The sequence below is a fragment of the Dipodomys spectabilis genome, unplaced genomic scaffold, assembly GCF_019054845.1.
Source record: "Dipodomys spectabilis isolate Male_0828 unplaced genomic scaffold, ASM1905484v1 ptg000187l, whole genome shotgun sequence".
In the NCBI taxonomy this organism is placed as follows: Eukaryota; Metazoa; Chordata; class Mammalia; order Rodentia; family Heteromyidae; genus Dipodomys; species Dipodomys spectabilis.
The window spans coordinates 14,457,690-14,484,142 of record NW_024870864.1 but is presented as its reverse complement, the minus strand read 5'-3'; the positions used below and the strand labels follow the sequence as shown (position 1 = coordinate 14,484,142).

The window sequence follows — 26,453 nt, the reverse complement described above, 5'->3', positions numbered from 1 at the left end:
TTACATGCTTATAGTCTGGAATGTCATTTTAATATTTCAACATTCAGCCCAGGGCCATTATAGCACATCTATAATTACACTTACTCCAAAGATTGAGACATAGAAGCTCGCTGGTCCAGGATATCCTGGGCAGGACTCATGTCCCATAATTCTAGGACAGCTCTTGCAAGAGGAAGCATGAGGAAAGCATCTGGGACAGCCCAGGCTCACACTTCTGCTTCTTGGAGGTTTATGTTATGGCTTGTATCACTGTGGGTGTGTTATCATAATACTGTTGACAGTAATAAGTGGCAATGTCTTCAGGCTGCAGGCTACTGATGGTGAGAGTGAACTCTGTCCCAGATCCACTGCCACTAAATCTGGAGGGGATCCCGGATTGCAAATTGTTTGCATTATAGATCAGGAGCTTTGGAGCTCCCCCTGGTTTCTGCTGGTACCAATTTAACCCATAGTGAATGCTCTGACTGGCCCGGCAAGTGATGGAGACTCTGTCTCCAGGAGATGCAGACAAAGTGGATGGAGACTGGGTCATCTGGATGTCACATCTGGTACCTGCCATTGGAAAAGTAACAAGTATACATAGAATCAAGCATGTTATAAGAAAGCTTCATAAACAGCCAAGCATCACTGACTACAGCAGACTGAGGAGACCCTCAGCGTAGTCTTTCCTTACCTGTAATCCAGAGCAGCAGGAGCCCCAGGAACTGAGCAGGGGCCTTCATGTCCATGCTGTGTGCTGACTAGGACTGACTTCTGCCCAGGGTGTGAGCAGCTTTCAAGAACTGCTCAGTGCAGTGGGCTGCGCTCTGGGCACATGCAAATCAGTAGGGGTTGGAAGGGGCCAGCACAGCTGCACCAACATGCCAGATTCCAGTATCTCAGCCCAGACATGATGCCCCAGATACAAAAAAACAAACCAGGGTAGCACTGTTGTACCTGAAGAGCATGTGTTTCTCTCTGTGGTTCAGGGGACACAATGCTTCTCTGGTTAAATACAATGAACTTTAATTTATACATGGGTCATGACATGCTTTTCATGATAGCATTTTATCTAAGTCATTTTTTCAAACAAAAATGGTCCCAAAATGTAGAATTAATGATTTAGATCAGATTTTCTAAGTCTTTGGTTTCCTTGAACCCATTTGTTAATCATAGACACAATCAATCAATTACTCAGCCTACATGGGTATGTAGTTGATAGAGAGAGTGGTAGTTAAATAAATAGATGATAAACAAGTATCAATTAATACTTAATGAAAGACAATGAAAAGTATGAAATTCAAGTATGTGCAGTATTGTGCTATGGTGTACAATGTACAGGCTAGCCATTGAGTTTTACAATCTACTCCAGGTTGCTGTCCTATGTTTCTGAATGTACTTTCCCACCACCATCATGCAGTAGACTTAATATCAGACATTGGCTCTCGGTATACTGAAAGGACCTGGCTACAGGCATAACCTTATTATCATTGTACATTTCTGAGCTGCAAGTCTCCTAAAGTCTTGATGACATTCATGCCTTATTGTTCTTAATCCAAGTTATTCCTCCTCAGAACCTGAGCTATTCTCTAAACCAAGGCTGAACTACAATTTACTCTGCCTCTTAAAACTGTAAATTCCTATAGTACCTCCCATTTAATGGAATTTGTAATTAAAGAAGTTTTCAGTGATTGAACTCATAGTTTATGATATAAACAAGCTCTGAAAGGATGACATGTAGCATAGTGAAGTGTGAAGTGGGACACCGGAGCTGCAAAGCCCAGAGAAGACAAGGGAAAATGCCACAGGTGATAAATCCAGAGTACGATGAGGGAGGCTCCCACCTGGAATCCAGCATGTGAGGAAGCTGTTCACCCTAGTGCTGGATGTCATAACTGGAAAGACACGGACAGGACATTTGCTTGACAATGAATCCACCCTCTTATTGTGAGTCCAAGCAGTTGCTTCAGGTGCACAAAGATAACATTGCTCCCCAAAGGCCAGTAGCTCAGAGACCAGGCATTGCCCAAGTCAGAGTCCATCTGTACCAGGCCCTACATGACAGGTTCCTATAGCAACCCTGCTCACTGAACTATTTCACACACTATTGGAGCAAAGCAGAGTATAGAAATAAATTCATGTTTTCCTCTCCCCCCTCCACATAATGAGTAGAGCTTAGATGCTGGACCTGGCTTATGGTAAACATGCAGTCCTGGTGGAGACAACGTCTCTAGATTATCATTCTCTGACGTGGGTTTGAGAGAAGAACAATTAGAGGAATAGCTCTCAGTTGCAGGTGGAAGAAGAGTGTATATGAGGATGGAGAAAAAATCACCCCACTAATTGTGAAATAAGACAGTCAGTCCTGGGCTGGGAATGTGGCTCTACGGTAGAGTGCTTGCCTAGTATGCATGAAGCCCTCGGTCCAATTCCTCAGTACCACATACACAGAAAAAGCCAGAAGTGGTGCTGTAACTCAAGTGGTAGAGCACTAACCTTCAGCACAAAGAGGCTCAGGGATAGCATCCAGGACCTGAGTTCAAGTACAGGACTGGCAAAAAAAGACAATCAGTCCCAGAGACCTAAGGTGGAGTAAGCCAGACCAAAGGAAATATAGGTCCCATGGTTTCCCTTATTTACAATAATTAGTGTATATATAGAACAATTTTATCAGATGAGCAGAAAAAGCTCAAAAGCTATGTACATATGACCATATAACATGATGCTAAGTGAAATGAACCCCAAGATATGGACACAAGAGGTCTTTCTTTATTGTTGTTATTTTTAAAGTACTGTGTGATTATTTTGTTTTCTTTGTATGTTCTTCCCCCTACGGTATATCCCCTGTTGTTACTGTACTTGATTTTGATACACTGCATCTTGTATATACATTTGTCTAATTTGGGGAGGGGAAGAGCAATCACAAAATTGTGAAACAAAGACATAGGATGACACATTGCAACATATCCACAAGAGATTATATTGGGAATGAACTTTATAACTTTGGGGAAGGAGGAGGAGAGGGAAGGGGAGGGTGAAGGGGTGAGGGTGGTGGGGGAAAAGGGATAGAGGGAGAACAACTAGGGAAAGGGTAACAATGCTCGACAGGAAATGTACTCACCGCCTTCCTCATGTAAAACTAACCCCTCTGTACAGCATTTTTACAATAAAATAAATTTTACCAAAAATAATAGAAATGTTTTATTGGATCTAATAAACTAATCAGAGTGGTAATGGCTGAAAAAATTGACACAGAGGAAAAAGCCCATTTCTTATAGTTAGTGAGCTCATAACATTAAAAAAAAATAAATTGAATAACAGCAGAGATGTTTATACCTAAAAATGGGAATATAAAACTCCATGGAGGTATTTTTACAATCTAAGTAGGAAACCTAAATTATTTCTTCATGATAATTGGGCACTTAATCATATTTCTATTTCTCTGTATACAATGGGACAGAATGACTAATTTTCTGATGAGCAAAATGTGATCCTGTCAAGGTGTATAGCTCTTAGTGAGAACCTTACTTCATCTCATCCCAGGCTGTATGTAGAGCACCCACAACAAGGAGTCCATAGTTGAAATGTAGATTTCCCAGATTAAAACACAAGAGTAGATCCACTGTTCATTTGTCTCAATGCAATGGCTGAAATTTCACTGGACATTCATCAAAACCTGCTGAAGAACAGGATGCTTTGTCAGAGCTGCACAGACACATTATTTCCCCTTCCAGCAATCAAATATATGACAAAACAATTCCTATCTGCTACTCTGAAAACTAAAATTATGAAATTTTGTTATGGTTGCCGCAACTATTAATACTGTAATTATCCAATATGGAAACTTTGACTTAGGCAAAATGAAGAAGCAGTACAAATTCTGTCATGAGCTCATAGAATCAAAATATAATCATGAAAACATTTGTCATATATCAGTGTCTCATGACTATATTCCTAACCATACAGGAGCATGGATATCTCAAGGATCATGATCAAATCCCAAGTAACATTCAAGAAGGTGGACTGGAGGTGTGGCTCATGTTATAGAGGACCAGGTGAACAAGCATGATGATAAAAATATAAATAATATAAAATAGGAAGGGATAGCGGGAGAACAATAAGAGAAAAGGTAACAATGCTCGACAAGAAATGTACTCATTGATTTACTCATGTAACTGTAACCGCTCTGAACAGCATCTTTACAATAAAATTAAATTTAAAAATAAAAAATATAAAGTACCATTTTCACAATGTCGCCTCTGACGTGCTTCAAATTCTTAATCCTGTTGTTTTTTTGTGGAAGTAGTTGTCCCCAAGTGCCTACTATCTGGCCATCATTAAGGAAAAGACTGAGGCAGGTGCACTGCCTTGTAATGTCCATTGTGTTGCAATTGTTTGGGGCCAGGACACTGTCTGGCTGCTGCGCCTCCTGGGCCTTGGAAAACTACTTGTTGAGGTAATTCTTTGCCATCCCTGGAGACCAATGTTTGAGGACAGATTAATTCTCACAGAAACAGTTCCCTTCCAAGGCTGAAATGGATGTTTTCTGTGATCAAATGGGGAGTGTTTGCGTAATATAAAAGTGATGTCTAGTCACAAAGCACAAAGCATTACTCCAAGCTCTGGGTTGATGGAATAGATCCTTGAATCTCAGGGCATGTAGAATTGAACCTGCTTGTTTATTTCTAACTAGCTTCTGAGTTTGAAGTCTCTTATCCCCTAAGTAGACATTTCTTAACATTCTTCTCTACATCTGAATCCAGTTTAAAGGTAACATTTTGCTCTGTAGCTCTCTCCTGTGCTCCATGAATCGCCGGCTAGAAGGGCTATGCATCCTATTCAGTGGTTGAAGACCTGACTCTACTTTCAAGGAAAGAGGCAGCTAAAGACCACATCTTGGAGTCCCAGTAAGATGGCAGCAAAAGGTGAATATGAGTTTAAAATAACACAATTGGAAATGCAATCCTCCAAACCTTACCAGCCCCCCTTCCATAGCTTAGGATAAAAGCTACACAGCACTGTGTACAGCACTATCAGCTTAGAAGGGGTCTTGTGAACTTTTTGTCCAGGATGGCCCTCAAATCACATATTCTCAACCCTCAATTAAGTAGAATTAAAGTTGGAGCCATTGAGGCCTTTTAAAATTTTATTTTATTGCAAAGATACTGTGTAGATGGGGTTATAGTTACATGAGTAATGTAATGAGTACGTTTCTGTCGAGCATTATTAGCCTCTCCTTTGTTTTTCTCCTCCTATCCTTTGAATGAAGTCTGAAAAATTTAGTCCAGAAGTTTTAATGAGAAAAATGTCTATAGATCTAACACTTGAGTGACACCTACTGTTTTGCTGGTATAAGGATCAGATGATTGTAAATACCATTAAATTCAGGAAGCTCTACTGTCAAATTCCACTTCTTCTCAATTACAGTCAGAAGGAATTTCCATTATCTTGAAATATTTCTCTAAACTAATTCACTCTCTTGACCAAAGTCCTCTTTATCTTACCTGGTGATGGAAGTGTTCTTTTACTTTCATTATACCATGTAAATGTTTGAAATGAAAAGCATTATTGAGAGCTCGTCATATAGCACTATTTTCAAAGAAATCAAATGGAAAGCATGTATTTGCATCAGCTCCTACCAAATAAACTAGTCATATTTATTTTCAAATTCAGACAGTAATATTGTCAGAATAATGTATTGATATATTGTTTGATTACATTTTTATTTTTGTGATGATCATAAAATATGCTATCACTTTAAAACCTTATTGAAAGAGATTTCTAACCCCCTTACAATGCTGTCATCATGGAAGTAGCAAATAAGTACTCTGCCTATACAAACTATTTAAAGAATAAAATAAAGATGTATATTACTGTCATCACAATAAATCAGAAGAATAAGGACCAGTGAGTATAAGATATCACAGTAAACACCATTCGTTCTATTTAGACTGATGGTCACTAAGTTTTATTTTCCCCCATTAGTTGATAAATTTGTATTTGACCAAATTTTACATTTGGTGTGGAAACTTCTAGGTGGAAAAGGTAAAAGAAATGAGCCACAGGGTAATCCAGTACATGCTCTGTTACAGAGTCAGTGTCTGCTTTTGGATATTAGCTAATGACTGAGTGTGCAAGAAGGCTGCTGGTGGTTATGGAGAAAGATAGAATCTTGCACAGGCTCAGGTGTCTTTGCTTCTTATGGCTACACAGAAAATTCCTAATGCAGATCTGACTGATGAACATGGATTCCTACTGCCTCTGCTCCATGTTGGGAGAACCCTGATGGATCTTTGGTTATCATGTCACAGCATGCAACATGTTCCTAAACCCAGCTGTGCTAGTCTACCCCTTGGAGCAGAAAGCAGTTTGGAAGCTCTTTTTACCTGCAATGAGGGGATTGACAGAGCATCAGATTTCTTTGCAGGGGATCAGCACAGGACATTGTTAGCTACAGACAATGCATTACACTCCTGTGAATCTTGCAGATGTTCAGACACTATATGAGAGCTAGGCTACTGCCTCTTCATCATTCATTGCTCACAAGAAATAGCCTAGACCTCTTTTTGCACTCATGTCATTGACAGCCATCACATTCCCACCATAGCCCACTGACTGAAGGCATGAAGTCAATGGTAGCTAACACCTCTGCATATCCTACATGCCAATCTCTGGCATTCTAGGGAAAATGAAAGGGGGGCTTTGCAAGACCAGTGCTGTTGGAGCCTCTCCCTCTTGATGTATATAATGTGGTGTGGACAGTGGTGGTTGCTTCAGGTTTATCAAGCACCTGGAAGTAATGTCCATCCACACCTGTGCTGATAAAGATGGTGTTCAACTGCTTCCTCCTCCTCTTCCCTCTGCCCCCCCAATGCTTCCTGGTACATGAAGTGTTGGTTTCTCAGGCAACCTGGCTATGAACCCATTGGCTCCAGTGTGCCTCTCCAGCTGCCTCACCAGACGGAGTGCAGGTAGAGGGACACCACCTGTGTCTCTCAGCATTTCCAGGAATCATTTTTCACCTGGCTATTCTTAAAAATATTAAAACCCTTTTTAATGTACAAGATTGTTCATAAAATTTTTAATTGTCACTATTTATTTGTTTGGCTCTGGTCCTGGGGCTAGAACTCAGGGCCTGGTTGCCCTTGTTGAAGTTTCCTTCCTGAAGGATAGTATTCTACCACTTGAGCCAAGGCTCCACTTCCAGCAATGATTTTAATGGTGGGATGCCTTTGGGGAAGAGTAGTTCAGTGGAGATGACAGGCTCCTGTACTTTCCTATCTGGTCTTTTTGGAATCGTGGTCTTCTGATCCCAAGCTCCTGAGTACCTAGGATAGAAATCTTGAGTCAGAGGTCCTTCAGCTCTTCCTCTCTTTGGAAAACATGTGATTACTTTTCCCTATCCAGAGACCCACTGAGTAGTCTCTGCTTTATTTGAGCCTGAAACACATAAACACACTGATTGTGTGTGTTTGTTGTGTACATGTGTGTGTCTATTCTTTGCTCTATACAGATGTTCCTTGTGACTTGAAATCCCCCCACAGTATTGCACTTATGTATTTATATATTGGTATAAAATTAATTTCACTGATATTGACCATGTTTGAGTGCTTTCCCTATCCACAGCTGATTTGCACAATGTGTTCACTATGTGGGTCTGTGTGGGGGCTCATGCTGCATCTTCACACAGCTGTTCCCTATGAATGGGAGAAAAACCCCTCCCTCCCCAAGAGTATTAAGGAATAGTAATGTATATATCTTCTAAACCCAATCCACTGAGAGATAACTTTTCCTTAGGACATCTTCCTTCAATTGTATAAGGGTGGGAGTTAAGGAGGGAGGAGCAGCCATGAGGTACTCGGGTCCCAGGAGTAAGGTAAGAGTGGACATATTGTGAGACTGTGACTCTTGCAGAGGCATGAGAAAGCCAGTGGGCAGTGTCCTTTGGATATCTCCCCGTTATTCCAGGCTTCCAGAGCTCATTGTCAGGGGAACTTGCCATTGCCTTGGTTGTCCTCGTGAATAGTCTTGACCATAGCCGGACAGTTCTTATATCAACGGCCTTTCTGGAGTTCCCCATGGGCCTGGAGCAGCCATGGTGATAGCAGAAGGGGCACAGGCTGTTGTCTGAGCTTGTGGATGAAACATCCTGCCTTCCAGACCACTCGCTCCTCCAACCCCACAAGCACTAGCAATACTACCAGCACCCCTTCCTCCTCCTACACCTCCAGCTCCTGGCTGACCAGTACTGCCCACCCACGTGCCAGGGGGTTGGCAATGTGCACACTCACAGTGTGAGCCAGTTTGGGTATGACCTTGCCTCCTCGGGACATGGCTGGCTTTACAGTCTGGCCAAGAAGCTTGCACCAGGGCCAGGAGGCTTTTCTGGAGGTGGGTGTAGAAGCTTCTGGACCTATTTCCCTCTGCTCTTCTTAGATTGGGCAAGCTAGACCCTGACACTCATTGCTTGCAAACCCTGGGGTGAGTGTTACCTTGATGTTGGTGCGGAAAAGGGGTATAAGTCCTGGAAACCGGTGCGAGGAGAATGCAGGGCGGCCTGGGACTGGCTGGAGCGCTGTGTTGCAGGAGGCCCTGGAATTCCTGGGTGTGCCAGGGAGAGAGGGAGCCGCGCTTTTGTCCACAGTACAGAGGCATCTACAGGACATTCTGACAAAAGGCATGGCTGTCCCTTCCCCTCCCCCTTTCCTTCTCCTTCTTCCACTTTCCAGGGCAAAGGCTCCAAGCCCAGGTGGAGGGAATGGGGACATCCACTGCAGGTCGGGCAGCCCACCCGAGTGGCCTGCAACCCAGGGAAATTAGGGGATTCAGTGCTAAGCGGCACCATTGACACCCTGGCTTCTTGTGTGGAATTGGTTACACTGGCTGTATAGTTGGCTGGGGCTGGGGCCAGTTGTCCCGTGCTCACTCTCGAGACTGAGCTATGCACTGAGTCTGAGGGTCTACTGGGGCCATGGGAGCCATTCCCTTTCAGACCTTCTGGAGCTGAGGCAGAAGCACGAATCCTGCCCCTGGTCCTCTGTCTCCATGGCACCAGCTGGGTCTGGTTGAGGGCATCCTCAAAAGATTGTGGAGGTGCGCGGAATTCATGCTGTGGCTGGGATTTGCTCTGGTGATTGCCCCCACACAGCTTCTCTGGGTTGCCAGAGGTCTGACCTTAGAGGGCCTAATCCTCCTTTCTCTTCCACAGAGGATCAGCACCCTTCTTTTGGTCTGGTACTGCCCTGTCCCTGGGGTCCTCAAGAGAACCCCTTTTGTAAGCACCTTGGTGAGTCCTGGACCTACGGTTTGGGAGGGCACCCGATGCCAGCTATGCACCTCCCCCCCCCCTCGTACCAGTGGGCCCAGGGTCCTGAGGGCCTCTGGAGCTGTTCATGGACCAAAGATGAGGACTGATGCTGCCCCCAGAGGATGCTGGGGTCACTCCGGGATGCTTCTCCCACCTGCTACTGGGTCAAGGGCTGGCAATCTGCTTGCCAGGCCCCTGGAGCTCACACAGCTTCCCAGGCCATGGGGGCTCTGGCCCAGAGCTGGGGCCTCCCTTCCTGGGCACCATGGCTTTTCCCCCGGAGCCACAAACTACACGTGACTCTTTCAACTTGTCGTTTTTCTCCCACCCTGACTCTGACAGCACAAGGGCCTCTTTTCTGGGCTCTTGAACACCATCCTGTTCAGAGACCTGGTGTAGAAGCATCGGCAGAAGCGCTGGGTCTCCCAGTGTGTGTCCAGCTCCTTTGCCATACTGCCCACCAGCGAGTGCTTCCTAAAACCCTTCATTATCTCTCTGACACCCGTGGCGCCTAGGATTTCTGCCGTGATGAGCAAGACTGAGAGCAGACTCAAGGATTTGCAGAGCTCCTCCGAATGTGTGCTGGAGGCCAGGTGCTCTTGTAGCAGCCGCACAGCTCCCCACACCCACTCCGCGGTCTGCGTCCCCATGCCACCCCTGGCCACGTCTACAGAGATGCGGGAACCACACACCTGGACTCCTCCATCCAGGGCTTCACTCGCCCTGCTCTGAGAGGACAGATCTACATTTGATGCCTTCAACATGTCCTCCTGCTCCCTCTCACCATCCTCCACCTCTCTCTGACCTCCCCCTGCCCAAGATCATACTTCCTGGGCTCTAGACCTCCATCCTGGTCAGGGACCTGGCTCAGAGCCTCTGATTTGTGGCTCAGCACAGCCAAGGTCTTCCCATGTTTGTCCAGTTCTTTGGCCAAACTGGACACCTGTGGGTGCTTCCTAAAACTCTTCACTACCCTTCTGACACCTGTGGTGGCAAGGATTTCTGCCGTGATGGGAATGATTGAGAGAAGACTCAAGGATTTGCAGAGCTCCTCGCCATCTGTGCTGGAGGCCAGGCACTCCTGAATCTGCCTCACAGCTCCACACGCCCACCTGGCCACCTCCATCATTTGCCAACCATGTCCACATTTACATAGGTGCCTGGGCCACTCACCTGGGTTCCTGGATGTCGTGGGTCACTCACCGTGCTCAGAACACTTGTCTCTGGTTCATCACTGCGAGGCACATGACACTGCCCGGCAGCATCTAGAGTGATTCTGTCTGCCAGCTGCCTGCCTTATATAGTCCTCTGGCTGCCCCACCTCCTCCCACAGTTCCTCCTCTAAGCCCTTCCCTGACTCATGCCTGTTAAGCCCTCACATCCTAATAGGGAGTCTCTCAAGATGCACTTTGCATGACATTCCACAAGTCCCGTCCCCACAACTGCCCAGGACATTGGCCCAAAGCAGGACAGACAAACTGGGGCAAGTCTGGTGTAGAAAATCATTCAAAGACTAAAAACCAGCAGAGGGCGAGTCTTGGCGAGAGCTATACCTGTGACTTTGCCAACACCAAGAATGGCATCTGAAAGCTGTGAGTGCCAGGATCTGGGCTGCCCAAAGCAAGATGAGCCAAGGCCGACAGGCCCAGATGCTCCTACACAAACATCCAGAAAAGCCTCCTGGCTCTTGCACAAGCTTCTGGGCCATGACCACAGGGGCACAGTGTCCCGAGGAGGTCAACTCCAGCCCGACCTGGCCTACACTGGGAGTGGCCACATCTCTGCCCACCTACCAAGTGTCATGGGCAGTGCTGGTCAGCCAGGAGCTGGAGGTATAGGAGGAGGAAGGGGTGCAGGTAGTGTTGCTAGTGCTGGCGGGGTGAGAACAGGGGTGGTCTTGAAAAACCCCAGACTCACTGGGATGCTTTCTTCAACGGGAGGGCACCCCAAGAACCAAGACTACAAACCAGCAGATGCAACAAGCAAGAGGATTTTATTAGGCGTTTGCGCAAACGGGCTCCCCTTCCAAGGCAGACTGGAAGCCCCAGCAGTGGTTACAGGCACTTTTAAAGACAAAAACCACAGGATTAGCATAAGACCCCAGGCTCCCCAGGATTGGCTCAGGTTAAAAATTATCATATACTCCAGCAATCATTTTGTTGTGTGGGAAGTCTTGTAACACTAGTGGTAAACTGGTTGGCTCTCTAGGGGGAGGCTTCCCTGGGGGGGGGCGGGGGGGGGGGGGGGGGGGGAGTCCACATAGTTACAGGCTCGTGATTGGTTGACATTTGACTTAGTTTGCTGGGCTTGCCAGATGGTCCTTGTCTTGAGCCCCTTGCTGAGAGTTTCTAAACAGGAATTTAGAAGAACATACTCTTTAGTTCTTTACCTATGTTTGCAGACCTTGTCCCTGGGCCTGCATCTGGACTTTGTAACTTTTTAACTTATTTCTGGGAGGGGAAGAGTCAGTGTTAGCGCAAGCAGGTTTACAGAAGCAGAATTAGCAGTTAGCATATTGTAAAATGAACATAGCCCCAATTTCAATCTTTCAGTCTCAGGGGAAGGAAGTTTCATCTAAAGCCCAGACAACAGCCTGTGCCCCTTCCAGCACCACCATGGCTGTCCACAGGCTTATGGGCAACACCAGAAAGGCCGCTGGTATGAAAACTGCCTGGCTCATGGTCAAGACCATCTGTGAGGACAACTAAGGTAATGGCAAATTCCCCTGGCGATGAGCTTCAGAGGCCTGGAACACTGGTGGGATGTCCAAAGGACACTGCCCACTGGCTTTCCCATGCCTCTACCAGGCCACAGTCTCACAATATGTCCACTCTAACCTTACCCCTGGGATCCTAGCACCTCATAGTTACTCCTCCCTCCTTAACTCCTGTCCTTATACAACATGAAGGAAGATGTCCTAAGGAACAGGTATTCCATGTGGATTGATCTTATAAGACACATACATTAATAAGTCTTATTACTCTCCGGAAGGAAATGGGTTTTCCTCCCATTCACAGGGAACAGCTGTGTGGAGATGCACCATATACCCACACATAGACCCACAAAGTGCACACATTGTGCAGACAGGCTGTGGATAGGGGAAAGCAGTCAAACGTGGTCAAAATCAATAAAATTAAGTTTTATACCAATATATGAATGAATATGTGCAACACTATCGGAGGATTTCAAATCACACGGAATACCTGTATAATGCAAACACTACACACACACACACAAACACACACACACATACAACCAAACACACACACATATATACAAGCAAACACACACAGATATACAAGCAAACATATACATAATATCTGTGAGTGTGTGTGTGTGTGTGTGTGTGTGTGTGTGTGTGTGTGTGTGTGTGTCTCAGACTCAGATCAAGCACAGACTACTCAGTGGGCCTCTGGACAGCGAAAATTAATCAGAATTTTTTCCAAACGGGAAAAGCTGGAGGACCTCTGATTCAAGTTTGCCATACTAGCTACTCAGAAGATTGGGATCTGAAGGCCATGGTTGCAAAAAGACCGTGCAGGAAACTGTCCTACCCACTGAACTACTCTTCCACAAAGTCATCCCCACCCTCCCCCGCTTCAAAATCATTGCTGGAAGTGGAGTGTTGGCTCAAGTGGTCAAGTGGTAGAACACTATCCTTGAAGAAGGAAACCTCAGGAAGGGTAACCAGGCCCTGAGTTCAACCCCAGGTCCAGAGCCAAACTAATAAATAGTGAAAACAATTATGCGGGGTAGTTGTGGAGGTGGGAAGGAAGGGATTGTAGGGGAAAAACAAAGAAGTAGGCAATAATGCTCGTTAGGAAATGTACTCATTACCTTGCTCATGTAACAGTAAACCCTCTGTACAGTATTTTTACAATAAAAAGTATTAAAAATAATGTATTGCATGAGGTAACACAAGAACTAATACTTCAGTTATCTTTGTAATTTCCTATTCTGGTATCTCTCAATTCACCTTTCATATTGTGTTTCTACTGAAATAGTACAGTTGATATTAAAATAATTAACTACTGGAAATTCTTGAAAACTGTGCATTTAAATTATCTTAACATATAGTAAGTTCACAATGACAATTGCTGCAATGGTTCCATTTTTTAATTCCTTTCTAAAAGATTCCACATTTGCTTATTTCTTTCACACCATCTGATCACTTACATGGTATCCTTGGAACCAAACCTGGCTACTTAGAGTTCTGTTTACAATTAGCTTCTTCAGGTGCAAGTAGTTTCTGAAGAAAGATAGTACATTTGAGTCCAGATTAACCAGCTTTTGGAGCCATTTTTGCCTACATCCCTTCACTTCTGAAACATGCTCCAGACAGCAAACAAATGCTAGAGGAAAGGGTTTTACAGATTGTTGCTGGAAGCAAAGATCAAGCTAGTATGCCAAGCTACTTGGGAGGGTGAGATCTGGAGAATCTGGGTTGAAGATCAGTACATGGTCACAAAGGGTCACAAGTCCTATCTCCTAAATAACTACCATCAAAGAATGCTGGAGGAATTTTCCAAGGAGAGAGGACTATCCAAGGTTATATAAGGCTCCATGTTCAACTCAGCAGTTATAAATAAATAAATATCAAGAAAATATACTTTTATATAATTTAACCCAAAACCAAGTAATAAAATGTAATCTTGGGTAATAAGCCCAAATTAAACCCAGTACTTTATTTATTAAAACATCCAGAAAACAAATCATTTCTAGATTTGGTTCTGTAAGAAAGCTAAGTTTGAAATGTCTTCTGGAAAATTTAGCTCTTCATGATGCCTTAATGCCATTACAAGAGATAAGAGTAAAAGTTACATTGGCTTTGAATGTTGAATTCAATGGGATGATCTCTGTAAAGGACAACAAATGATGATGAAGGTGTCACATTGGAGTAAATATTTTATGTTTTCATAAAGATATTATTCTTTTTTAGTATAGTTTGTAAGGTTTGTGGCATTTTTTTCATTTAGGTCAACTAAGAAAAAACTGATTATCATTCTCTGCATATATATATATATATATATATATATATATATATATATATATATATATATCACATTTTCTTGATCCATTCATCTGTTGAGGTGCATCAGTGTTGGATCCATATCTTAGCTATGGTGAATAGTGTTGCAAGGAATACAATTGTGCTGGTAACATTAATGTGGCCTTGTTTGTGGTCACTTGAGTAAATTCCCAGAAGTGGGATTGCTGGATTGTAGGGAGTTCTATGTTTAATCTTTTGAGGAACCTCCATACTGCGTTCCATAGTGGTTGAATCACGTTATGTTCCCACCATCAGAGTAGTATCTGGCCTCATCCCTGCCAACATCTATTATTATTTGTTTTCTTAATAATGGCCCCTGTAACTGGGGTGAGGTGGAATCTCAATGTGGTTGTGAATTGCATCTCTCTTATGGTCAGAGATTTTGAACATTTCTTCAGGTGTCTATTGGCCATTCTTATTTGCTCTCCAGAATAGACTCTTAATTCTTTAGCCTGATGATTAATGGGCTGGTTTTTTCTTTGAGGATTTTTGAGGAGTGTTTATTGAGCTTTAGGTATATTTTTGATATGAGGCCTTGTCTGTTGTATAGCTTGTGAATATCTCATCCCAGTCTGCGAGCTTTCTATTTATTTTGCTGGCTATGGCATTTGCCATCCAGTAGCTCTGCAGCTTAATATGATACCATTTATCCATCCATTCTTTGATTCATTGTGTTCTCGATCTTTATTTAGAAAGTTTTCTCCTGGGTAAAGGAGCCCTACAAATCCCTTTGCAAGAAAATGGAAAGATTTAGAATAAACCATATTAAGTTAAGTAAGCAGATCAAAAGAAACATAGGCTCCATAGTTTCCTTCATTTGTAATAATTAGTATATGTCTAGTATAGTCCTTGCAGAGGATCACAATAGATCAATAGCTATGTATATATCACCATATAAAATGATGCTAATACAAATGAACTCCAAGATATAGAAACAAGAGGTCATTTTGTTGACTTTGTTGTGGTCTCTATACTGTATCAAGTTCCTTCTTTTTATTTTATCTTTTTTTTTGGGGGGGGGGGGTCCAGTCCTGGGGCCTGAACATTGGGCCTGGGCGCTGTCCCTCAGCTCTTCAGCTCAAGGCTAGCGCTCTACCACTTGAGCCACTGCACCACCTCCAGCTTTTTTCTTTTTGCTTATGTGTTGCTGAGAAATCGAACCCAGGGCCTCAGGCATGCAAGGCAAGCACTCACTGAGCCATCTTCCCAGCCCTATTATATCTTTTTTAACTTCCCTTTGGCTTATTCCCTGTAGTCACTGTTTATATTCTGGAACCATGTATCTTTTATACACATTTCTATGACTTGAGAGGAGAAGGAGAATAACAAAATGGTGAAACAAGGACAAAGGGTGAACAATGCAACAGTGATACTCACAGGACACTATGTTGGAAATGAACTTTATAACTTCGGGGTGGGTGGGTTGGGTGAAGGGATAGTAGGAGATGAAGGAATGGGTAACAATATTTGACAAGAAATGTTCTCATTACCCTGCTTACGTAACTGTAACCCTTTCGTACAGTACCTTTACAACAAAATTAAATTAAATTAAAAAGGATAAAAGAAAAATGTTATAAATTTTTACTTCAGTGTAATGAGTTTTAAAATAGCTTATCTATCCTGTTAATCTTCCACACTGTATTTACACAACAAATTGCTCCAGAATTTCTTAAATCTTCCCTCTAGAGAGTAAAGGAAGAAAGTGATCAAGATGTATTCTACTGCTATACTGACATGTTTTTTAACCTCTTTTTTAAACTATGTAAAGGCAAATATAGGTATGTAATTCTGGATATCTTTAATTAACATAAAATCTTATAATGTCTACCTTCCCAATCTATATTAACCAGTCTCTGCTTATTTGTCACAGAGATTTAAATCCCTACTTCTTGTCTCCATGGATTCTGCTCTATCATGGGGCAGAATATCACATGGTAAGAAGGAACACGTGGAGAAGGAAGTTGGTGCTGATGCTCCAGAAGACCCCACATGGTCATCTGAAGAGCATCCTTGTGGGAAGTGATTAATTCATTGGAGGTCCTATTCTCAGAAGGGCTATATCTTCTCTCATGGAGTCAGTCAGTTCTCACAACAGTTGCTTCTTACAATCCATATGTTTGGACTACTCTAATTGCAGCTTGTTTTATTTTATTTTTTTTTTTTTGTTTGCTTAGTCGTGGGGCTTAAACTCTTGGCCTGTGCACTGTCCCTCAGCTCTTCAGCTCAAGGAGACTGCTCTACCACTTGAGCTACAGTGTCACTTCCAGTTTTCTGGTGGTTAATTGGAGATAAGACTCTTAAGGTCTTTCCTGCCTGGGCTGGCTTTGAACCTTGATCCTCAGCTCTCAGGTTCCTGTGTAGCTAGGATTATAGGCGTGAGCCACCAGCGCTTGGCTACTACTTGTTCTCTTTACATTAATACAGCAAATTGTTCAACAGACAGGACAGGCCTCACCTGAGTAGAGGCAGATGAGACTACTCCATCTAGAATTTTCTGTATCTAAAACTGAGTTAAACATTATTCAGAGCTTAAGTCAGTTGACTGATAAAGGGGTGTGTGTGTGTGTGTGTGTGAGTGTGTGTGTGTGTGTGTGTGTGTGTGTGTGTGTGTGTGTGTGTGTGTTGGATGTGGTTTACATAGAAATGCTCTTTAATGGGCTGATTGAGGAATAAAAAGCATCTCTCTACCCATGATACTCCTCTCCTCTCATAAACAACATCCTAAACCTTAAGGAAGCATATTCAGATTCCTAAGAATCAGTGAGGATTCACTTTCAGTAGATCTAAGGTGTTATTTGTAAGATGCTCTCAGGAATACTGATGATGATTCGGAATTCTGGACATATTCTGAATAGGAAAGAAAATAATATTTCATCCATGTTTAGTTGTGTTTGATTCCTTTGTGTCAAGAAGTAGTTTTGCTTAAGTGTCCCTAACATATTTCATGCAAATTTCTCATTTTCTGTGGACTGAGTCTTACTGAAATTCTTGCTATGGTTAAAAGTTGCTGATAAGAAGAAGCACGTGTGAACATGGTCTTGTGCAATGCCTTCCTGGATATATTCTGAGAGTGGCCCTGACCTCACCGGGTCTTCAATTGTGAGCTCCTGTGATCACAACCTTTTCAGGAAGTGCATTTTCCAGCACTCTATTCCTTCTCTTCTTTACTGTGGTTATTCTGAATGAGATGAAACCTCTTCTAATTGCATATGAGTTTAGAAGCCTTAAGAGTCTCAATTCAGTCCATCTACAACCTGCAAAGAATCATGTGGACAGAGATGAGAATGTGGACAACTGAGAACTTCAGGCATATTTCTGGTTTTGAATTATATATTTGTTATATATGAGTATTACATAAATGGTACATTAAACATGGCAGTTTATAAATATAATGCATCTTGATCCATATTACCATTTCATCTTTCTACCCAAGTCCTCTCTATCCAATCCTTTTTTTCTATACATATTTCCATATATAAAATATTTTCAGTTAATAAATGTGAATTTATGACCCTGTAAAACTGTATAGTATATGTAAGATCCCTTTCTCATTACTCTATAGTAAATATTGATATAATGGGTCAGTATGTATCTGAACCTATTAAATATTGTCTTAAATATAATTTATGTATTCCCAAATTCTCATATTTTATTTTTCTTTGTGTGTATTTATTTGAACCTAGCCATAATCCAAGGCTGCCTTGACCTTCTGAACTCTGAATAATACCTTGAGGTCTAGTAACTGAAAAAGATATATCTATGTCCAAACTTTCCAAAATTGGGGTAACACATTTTTCTTAGTTTTGTCTTTGTATTTCCTTAAGTTATTGTAATGTCATTGTTCTATTCTACTTTCAAGGGATGAGACCATGGCATTGACAATTAATAACCAATTTGATAATCACCATCAGAAAGAAATTAATTTTCTGATAATTAGATCGGATGTTTTGTTAACATGAGTAGAAATAAGGGAGATTTTATTTTTGTTTTGTTTTGTTTTTGTCAGTCATGGGGACTGAACTCTGGGCTTGGGCACTGTCCCTCAGCTCTTCAGGCCAACTCTGGCGCTCTACTCCTGAGCCACCTTCCCAGCCCCAGAAATAAGTTCTTAAAGACATAATTAGCTGAAAATATCCCATGCCTATAAGAAATTGATGTTTAATGTGATGAACTAGCTTGTTAGTTCAAATGTTTAGATCATGGCACAATAGTGTACTTCAAATAAAATTGTATCACGGCAATCAAAATTGTTTTTCAATGACTATTTTTTCTTTATAAAATTACTTTTCGAAAATGTTTTCAAATGTGCTGCTATGAGTTGCTTGATGGTTAGAAGCTTGCATTTAGAATTTCACTGATGGAGCATTCATGTTGTATAAACAAATTTACTGTTCAGATAAATAGGACATGCCAGCATGACATGTTGCCCAATGACATAATGGAGCTTGTCCCTAAAAGCAATTTGTTGTCTGAATCTGCAAGGAGGAATCTTGGTGTGCAGCAGAGTCGGTATGGGGTCATTATAGCATCCATAAACCAGAGCCTCACATCTTGCTGTTCTGGAGGCTACTAACCAGCAAGCCAAAGAAATGATACTGGAGAACCATTTTCAACCTTAAGCTTTATACAACTGTCCTTTCTAACCTCTTTCTCAAAGCATGCTTTTTTTTCTTTCTTATTTCACACTTTGATATTCAAAGGATGCTCAACACACTGTTTGAAAGTGTGTTGCTTTGCCTGACTTATGTCTCACTTAGGTCTGAGCTTCATGTTATTTTAAGGAATATTAAGATGTTTCTATTCCTCTATTAACTTATTTCTTTTCTTTACCTCCTTAAGCAATGACAGGAGCAAGGCTTTTATCTTGTTCCTTTCCTATTTCTGTTTTTCTTTACCTTTCAATATCTTCAAACAACTCCTTTTTTTAAAATAAGGATTTTATTATGAAAATACTAATACAGAGGGGTTACAATATAACCAAGGTAATGAGTACATTTCTTATCAATCATTGTTGCCTCCTCCTTTGTTTTCCCCTACCATCCTTTCCCTCCCATCTCTACAACTACACTCCCTTCTCTCTTCCCTCCACAACCCCCCAGTCTAAATTGTAAAGTTCATTTTTCAATATAGTGTCTTGTACATTGTTGCAATGGATCAACCTGTATCCCTATTTAAACAATATGTTTTTTCGCTTCCGCTCCCCAAATTAAACCAACACCAAATACAGGGAAAACTGCTTCTTGAGTAGAGCCACCAATACAGACCTGCAAGGGGAGAGCTTTGTGGGCTTTAGGCCCAGCGGAGTGGGGTCTCAGAAGATATGCTCTGCTCAGTATCCTCAGAACCCTTGGCAGATGGATGAAGTACGTTATGAATCAGACCATGGTTGTAACAGGAATTGTGTAAATTTGCTATCTTATGTATTGCTACTGGCATATATATATATATATATATATATATATATATATGATAACTCATGGATGTATCTCTCAGTGAACTGGAAATTTCCATTTTAATCAAGAAATTATATTTCAAGACTTGATGAAGAATTCTTTATAATCTGAAAACAAAACCTGTTTTTTATTATTATAAATTTTAATTGTGAAAATACCATACAGAGGGTTTACAATTAGATGGGCAAGGTAATGAGTACATTTCTCATCAAGTATTGTAGCCTCCTCCTTTGTTTCCCCCTAAAATCCCTTCCCATCCTCCCCCTGCCCCTCCACCCACTCCTCCTACCCCTCTCCCCCCACCAAAGTTGTAAAGTTCATTTTCGACATAATGACTTGTACATCTCATTTTTGCAATGGGTTCACCTGTATCCCTATTTAAACAATTTGTTTTTTTCCTTTCCCTCCACAAATTATACCAACATCAAATACAGTGAACGCAGGGGTTATACCGTGGGGAAGGGACATACAAAGCAACAAATAAATGATCTTATAAATGTGTTAGAAACAATCCCATGTAAGAAAAAACATTTGAATACATATCTTAGGGTTCATTTCCCTAACATCAACTTATCTGACCTTTACTGCTTGACGCTGACATATACTAGTTATTGCAAATAAGGGAAACCATGGGACCTATGTTTCTTTTGGTCAGTCTTACTTCACTTAATATAATTTTTTCCAAATCTTTTCTAAAGCTTTATTGCCTTGCTTTTAAAACCTGGTTTGATAAACCTAAAATGGCTCTTTCTTTTGGGTGGCTGCAAATTGTTAGCACAATGTAAGTGAAACATGAGTATAGATCAGTGATTTTTAAAGTCAGAAGGTGTGTGCTGCTTTGGATGAGCAGGAGGACAGAATGTTAGGGTGTGCAAATGCCTCCATGAGCTCTCCCAATACATTCTAGTGACCTTAAAGTTTGGCTGCATCTCTGAAGTTGTGTAGAGTAGAGGAAGTTGTGTAGGTAGAGGCCCCAGGAGGAGCAGCTGGGGCAGCCCAGCCTCTCACTTCTGCTTTGCCGGGAGGTTTTTGTTATGACTTGTATCACTGTGGGAGGATAATAATGACTCTGTTGACAGAAATAAGTTGCGGCATCTTCAGGCTGCAGGCTGCTGATGGCAAGAGTGAACTCTGTCCCAGATCCACTGCCACTGAACCTTGTTGGGAACCCAGATTGCAAAGCAGTTGCATAACTGATCAGGAGCTTTGGAGCTTTTCCTGCTCTCTGCTGGTACCGATGTAAATAATTGGTAATGCCCTGACTGGCTCGGCAAGTGATGGTGACTCTGTCTCCCTGAGATGATGACAGGTGGCAGGGTCAACTGAGTGTCACATCTGGCACCTGACATTGGAAACATAAAAGCCATTAGCAGTTTAATTAATTCTGCTGTCCAAGTACTTCCATGAACAGCAAAGTAGCTCAGTTGAACACTGGATGAATAATCCCCAGTATCATCTTTCCTTACCTGCAATCCAGAGCAGCAGGAGCCCCAGGAGCTGAGCTGGGGCCCTCATGTCCATGCTGTGTGCTGACTGGAACTTCTCCTGCACAGAGTGTGAGCAGCCTATGAAGAAGTTCCCAGTTTAGTGCGCTGAGCACCGGGCACATGCAAATCAACATGGCTTGGGCAGTGGGAATCAGAGCCGCAGGCTAGCAGATCTCAGTGACAAAGCACAGTCCTGAGGAACCCAGATGTCCAATGTGCTTGTAGATGATGTGTTTCTAGAGACAAGAAAACATTATGATTCTGTTGGCCTGTGATAAGAATAGATTTTTTCCAGGTCTGAGGACTGAACTGAGGGCCTTGCACTTTCCAGGTAAGCACTCTTCCACTGAGCTCGATTCCCAACCCCAAACAGAATTTTTAACATTTTCACCTTATCCATGACTTGGTATGATTTCCTTCACTAACATCAGTCACCCAAAGACAAACATTTCCAAGGGAAAGTAATTTTAGAATGCCCCTAACTCTGGTATCAGTGGAGTTTGTGACACAGAATTCTTAAAGAGTATTCAGGTTGTTTGCCTGAACCTTGTTATATGGTTTAATAATGACCATTAATACCCAGACATGTGTGCTATAAAAGTGATAATATATGTGTAGGTAGAAAGACAGATAGATGCATTGATAGAAAGAGAGAAGTGGACAGTTTTCAAAGTCTTTATTGGAAGGTCGCACTGAAAATATACGTGCTACAAAGTGTCATGATCAGAGGTATATGGACAATCCATTGGTGCATTCATTGGTGTCCTGTGAACTCATATATTTGACTGGATTGCTTCCCTTCTGAATATTCTTCCCTAACGCCTTCCTCTAGAACAGTTCACCCTCAGGTATTTCTTCTTTAGTTTTAGGAAAATACCTGGAATCATATCTAGCTTTGTGGGTATTATGCATGTATGTGCCAGATATTTCTGAACTTTTAGAGGACATTTGTTTCTTCTATTAATGGAAATTTTTCTTTCTCAGAAGCTGAGTTATTCTCTAGTCCCAGGACTCAACTCTACTTGAACTTCATTATGCTCCTTAAGCCTGCATAGTCCTTCAAGTTACATGTCTTTGAGGTCCTAAGTCAAGCAGTTTTTTGTGTACTAGGCCTGGGGCTTGACTTAGTCCCTGAGCTTTTGTGCTCAAGGGTGAAAGTGTGCCAAATGAGTCACAGCTTCACTTCCAACCTTTTGGTGTTTAAGTGGTGACACAGACTCATAGTCTTTTGTGTCCAATATGAATTCCAACCCTAATCGTAAAATCCCAACCTCCTGTGGCTAGTATTATATGCATTACCCCAACAAAGCAGTTTTCACAAGTTGTATGTGGGAGATGTTATTCATATAGGTACAGAAATGACAAATTACAATGTGGTCAAGGGTGGGGTTGAGAAACTGGAGCCACCCAGTTTGCAAAGAACATCTTCCACCTGGGAAATCACAGACAGTGAAGCCAAAGTGAAATGAAAAAGGTCCCCACATAGAGATTAGCATGTGGACATGCTTCATCCCATTGTGTAGATTGTCATACCAGAGTTAAATGAACAGGATGATCACATGGAACTTACCACTGTAAGTCCAAGAAGATGATGTGTAAAGATAACACTGCTCTTTCAAAGCCAATAGACCATGAGTAACTCATTACCCAATCAGTGTATTCTTCAGTACCATTTACTACCAGAACTCCATCTGAGTCTTGATTTGATGACCTCCATCCTTTAAAAAATTAATGTTCTCTGCACTACATGCTCACATAATTCTTCTACAATGCTCTTTTTTCCTATTTTGATGATGATTTATATATTTCCCTAAAAGATATGCCCACCCCCTTCACTGTTCTGAAATATCACTTCTAATCTTATCACATGGTCCCCTGAATAGCTCCTACTGCCCTTGCTGGGAGGGATCTGGTATCTCTTACATGCACTGCAGGAGAAAGCTGGTATTAAATAAAACAAGGAGAAGGCAGCTGGCTGCTATAGTTGTGAAGGCCATCTGATAAATTCAAGGGTCCATTATAATAGGATGAATAAGAGAGACCCCAAGAGTATCTATTTGAGTGTGGTTAAAATCAGCCAGGCTCTGGGAATAACACATTACATTCTCCAGATCCACACTCCAGGGCTGCCTTCAGTATGTGTGGACATCTGGCATGGGACTTGTGAATTTGAAATCTGGACAGACTTCAGGTACTGAAATACATGGAAGACTTGGAATACTAGTCTCATATCAGAGCTGCACATAGGCTTACACTGCCCTGAGGTGTGAGGAATGTAGCCAGCTGGCTGAGAGATGAGGCTGAAAACCAAGGAAAGAGATGAAGACCAAGCAGGTCATAAGAAAACATTTCTGATCCATTCATCTACTGAGGGGCATCTGGGTTGGTTCCATATCTTAGCTATGGTAAATAATGCTGCAATAAACATGGTTGTGCTGGTAGCTTTAGTGTGGTCTTGTTTGTAAACATTTGGGTAAATGCCCAAAAGTGGGATTGCTGGGTCATAGGGGAGTTCTATGCGAAGTCTTTTGAGGAACCTCCATACTGCTTTCCAAAGTGGTTGAACAAGTTTACATTCCCACCAACAATGAAGTAAGGTTCCTTTTTGTCCACATCCCCTCCAGCATCTGTTGTTGTTAGAGTTCTTGATTTTTGCCATTCTAACTGGGGTGAGGTGATATCTCAATGTTGTTTTGATTTGCATTTCTTTTATGGCTAGGGATGTTGAACATTTCTTCATGTGTCTATTGGCCATCCTTCTTTCTTCTTCAGAGAAGTTTCTCTTTAAGTCTTTCGCCCACTTATTTATTGGGCAGTTGTTTCTAAATGTGGTATATATACACAATGGAATTCGATGCCTCCATCAGAAAGAATGACATTGCCCCATTTGTTAGGAAATGAAAAAACTTGGAAAAAATTATATGAAGTGAAGTAAGCCAGGCCCAAAGAAACACAGGTCCTATCGTTTCCCTTATTTGCAATATCTTGTATATGTATGAGTCAAGCGGAAAAGGTCAGATAATGTGATGTCAGGAAAATGAACCCTTAGATATGTATTTTAATGTTTTTTTTTCTTTCATGCATGTGTTTCTAACGCATTTATAAGATTATCTCTTTGTTGCTTTGTATGTCCCTCTCCCACAGTATAACCCCTGCTTTCACTATATTTGATGTCAGTATAACTTGTGGAGGAGATGGGGAAAAACCAGTTGTTTAAGGATACAGGTGGACCTGTTCCAACAATGAGAAGTACAAGTTGTCGTGTCCAAAACGAGCTTTACAACGTCGGTGTGGGGGGGAAGGGGGAGGAAGAGGAGGATTGGGATTGGGGGGGAGGGGGGAGGCTGGGAAGGGATGTGAAGGGTAAACCAAAGGAGGAGGCTGCAATGCTTGGTAAGAAATGTACGCATTATCCTGCCTATGTAATTGTAACCCCTCTGTCTAGTATGTTCACAAATAAAATTAAATTAAATTAAAAGAAAAAAAAACATTTCTGGAGATCTTCCTGGAAGAAGAAAGAGCATACAGGAAAGAAAGGTGTTAATGATCTGGGTCATGGACCTGAGTGATGACTGGGTCCAAGGAAAAAGTCTATTCCTCTCAAATAGAGAGGAGCACTTCACAAATGAATGTAGAATTTATATATCTATTGTTTATACATAGTAAATTACCTAGTAAACTAAAACATTAATTAATATAATTCTAATTGTCTAACTCACCATTTTAAATTCAAGCACTGTAAAAGAATGCTAGGAACAATGAACAGTTATATTTCTAGCCTGACATCATGAAGCTCAGGACACCATCTGTGCCTTTAAGGACAATCAGTGGCCTGATCACTGCAGAGGACTCTTGGGAACTGCTGGGGACAGCACTGACACTGCAGCCCCGTCTCACCTTCCACAACTGGACAGGGTGTGTGCACATGTTCCCTTCAGTGCTGCATACCTGCAGGGTCCACCCTCCTCCCCTCACCTTTCTGGCCTGCCCTTAATAACTTCACTACAAGAAACTTGTGTGTTGGGCCCAGGCCCAGAATTCAGGTCCCACGACCGGACCCCCGCCCCCCAAAAAAAGAAACTTGTGCGTCATCCTTGTCAGGTTTGATTAAAGTTTACAAAGTGGACGTGGGGAGGCACAATACCCTCTGTAAACATGGTCCTACATGCCATGTGTGCCATGAAAGATTGAGATGGAACTCCCTGGCTTCAAGCTCCTATTGACAAGTTTAGGTTTCAAGTTTTTCTTTGTGAGATTTGTTTTCCATCTAGTGGCCTTTTTATGACATAGCAGCTGACAAGTTTTCATTTGGAGTTTTACCATTCTTGGTTAATAGTTGTGCAGATTCCCAGTAGTTTTATATGCATAATCATGGCATTTTATTTATTTTATTGTTGGATAAATTGTAATTGTCATATATTAACAACAGGAGGTTAGTTTGTGATGAGAACCCTACCTGAATGCAGCTTATTTTGAAAAATCCACCACCTCCTTTCTATTGCTATACTCTTCCTCTCCCACTCCCACCATTTTTCATACTGTGTAAAGGAACGTCATAACTCGAATGCACATGTGAGTATATGAATGTATATATTTATTTATATACCAATTCATCTTCTACACTTAGTGTGCTTTTTGTCCCTTTCTTTCACCTTCACCTGTCTCCCTTCAGATATTTTCCATTTTGGCATTCATGTTAAATTATATTATATTATTATTATTATCATCATCATCATCAATGCCATCATCACCATCACCACCATCATCACTACCATCATTTAAGTCTGGGTTCCACAAGTGAGCAGGACCAAACACTATTTTGCTTTTGCATCCTGACCTATGTCACTCAACATGATGATCTAGTTCCTTTCATTTTCTTGCGATTTACATGATTTCATTGTTCATCTCCCTCTGTCCTTACCAGTGAGCCAGAGCATTAGCACCCGAGGAGCTTACTAAAAGAATAATCTTTTAAGAGTCCTGAAAGGACAAGACAAGAGCAAGCTGAGCCTTCATCTCAGACTCAAAAGGGAAAGTCCTCCTTAGGGAGCACTATGCAAATTAGCAGGTGGGTGCAGCAGTGTAAAGGGAGCATAAGGCGGGCAAAGGCCTCTTGTGTGACAAGCTGCAAATTATATCCACCTGGATGCTATATTTCAGAGGCTCAGAATGACAGA

At 42.0% G+C, this 26,453-nt stretch overlaps 1 pseudogene and 1 gene segment (V, D, J or C); one reads left to right on the top strand and one right to left on the bottom strand.

Annotated features, from left to right (window-relative positions):
* Positions 1–229: 229 nt before the first annotated feature.
* The window catches only part of LOC122121261, a 140,783-nt gene continuing 114,559 nt past the window's right edge, over positions 230–26,453 (bottom strand). Inside the window, 1 exon segment of the V gene segment in view lies at positions 230–552. Within this exon segment, the coding sequence occupies positions 230–552 (323 nt within the window).
* Positions 18,705–18,929, top strand: LOC122121264 (annotated as a pseudogene).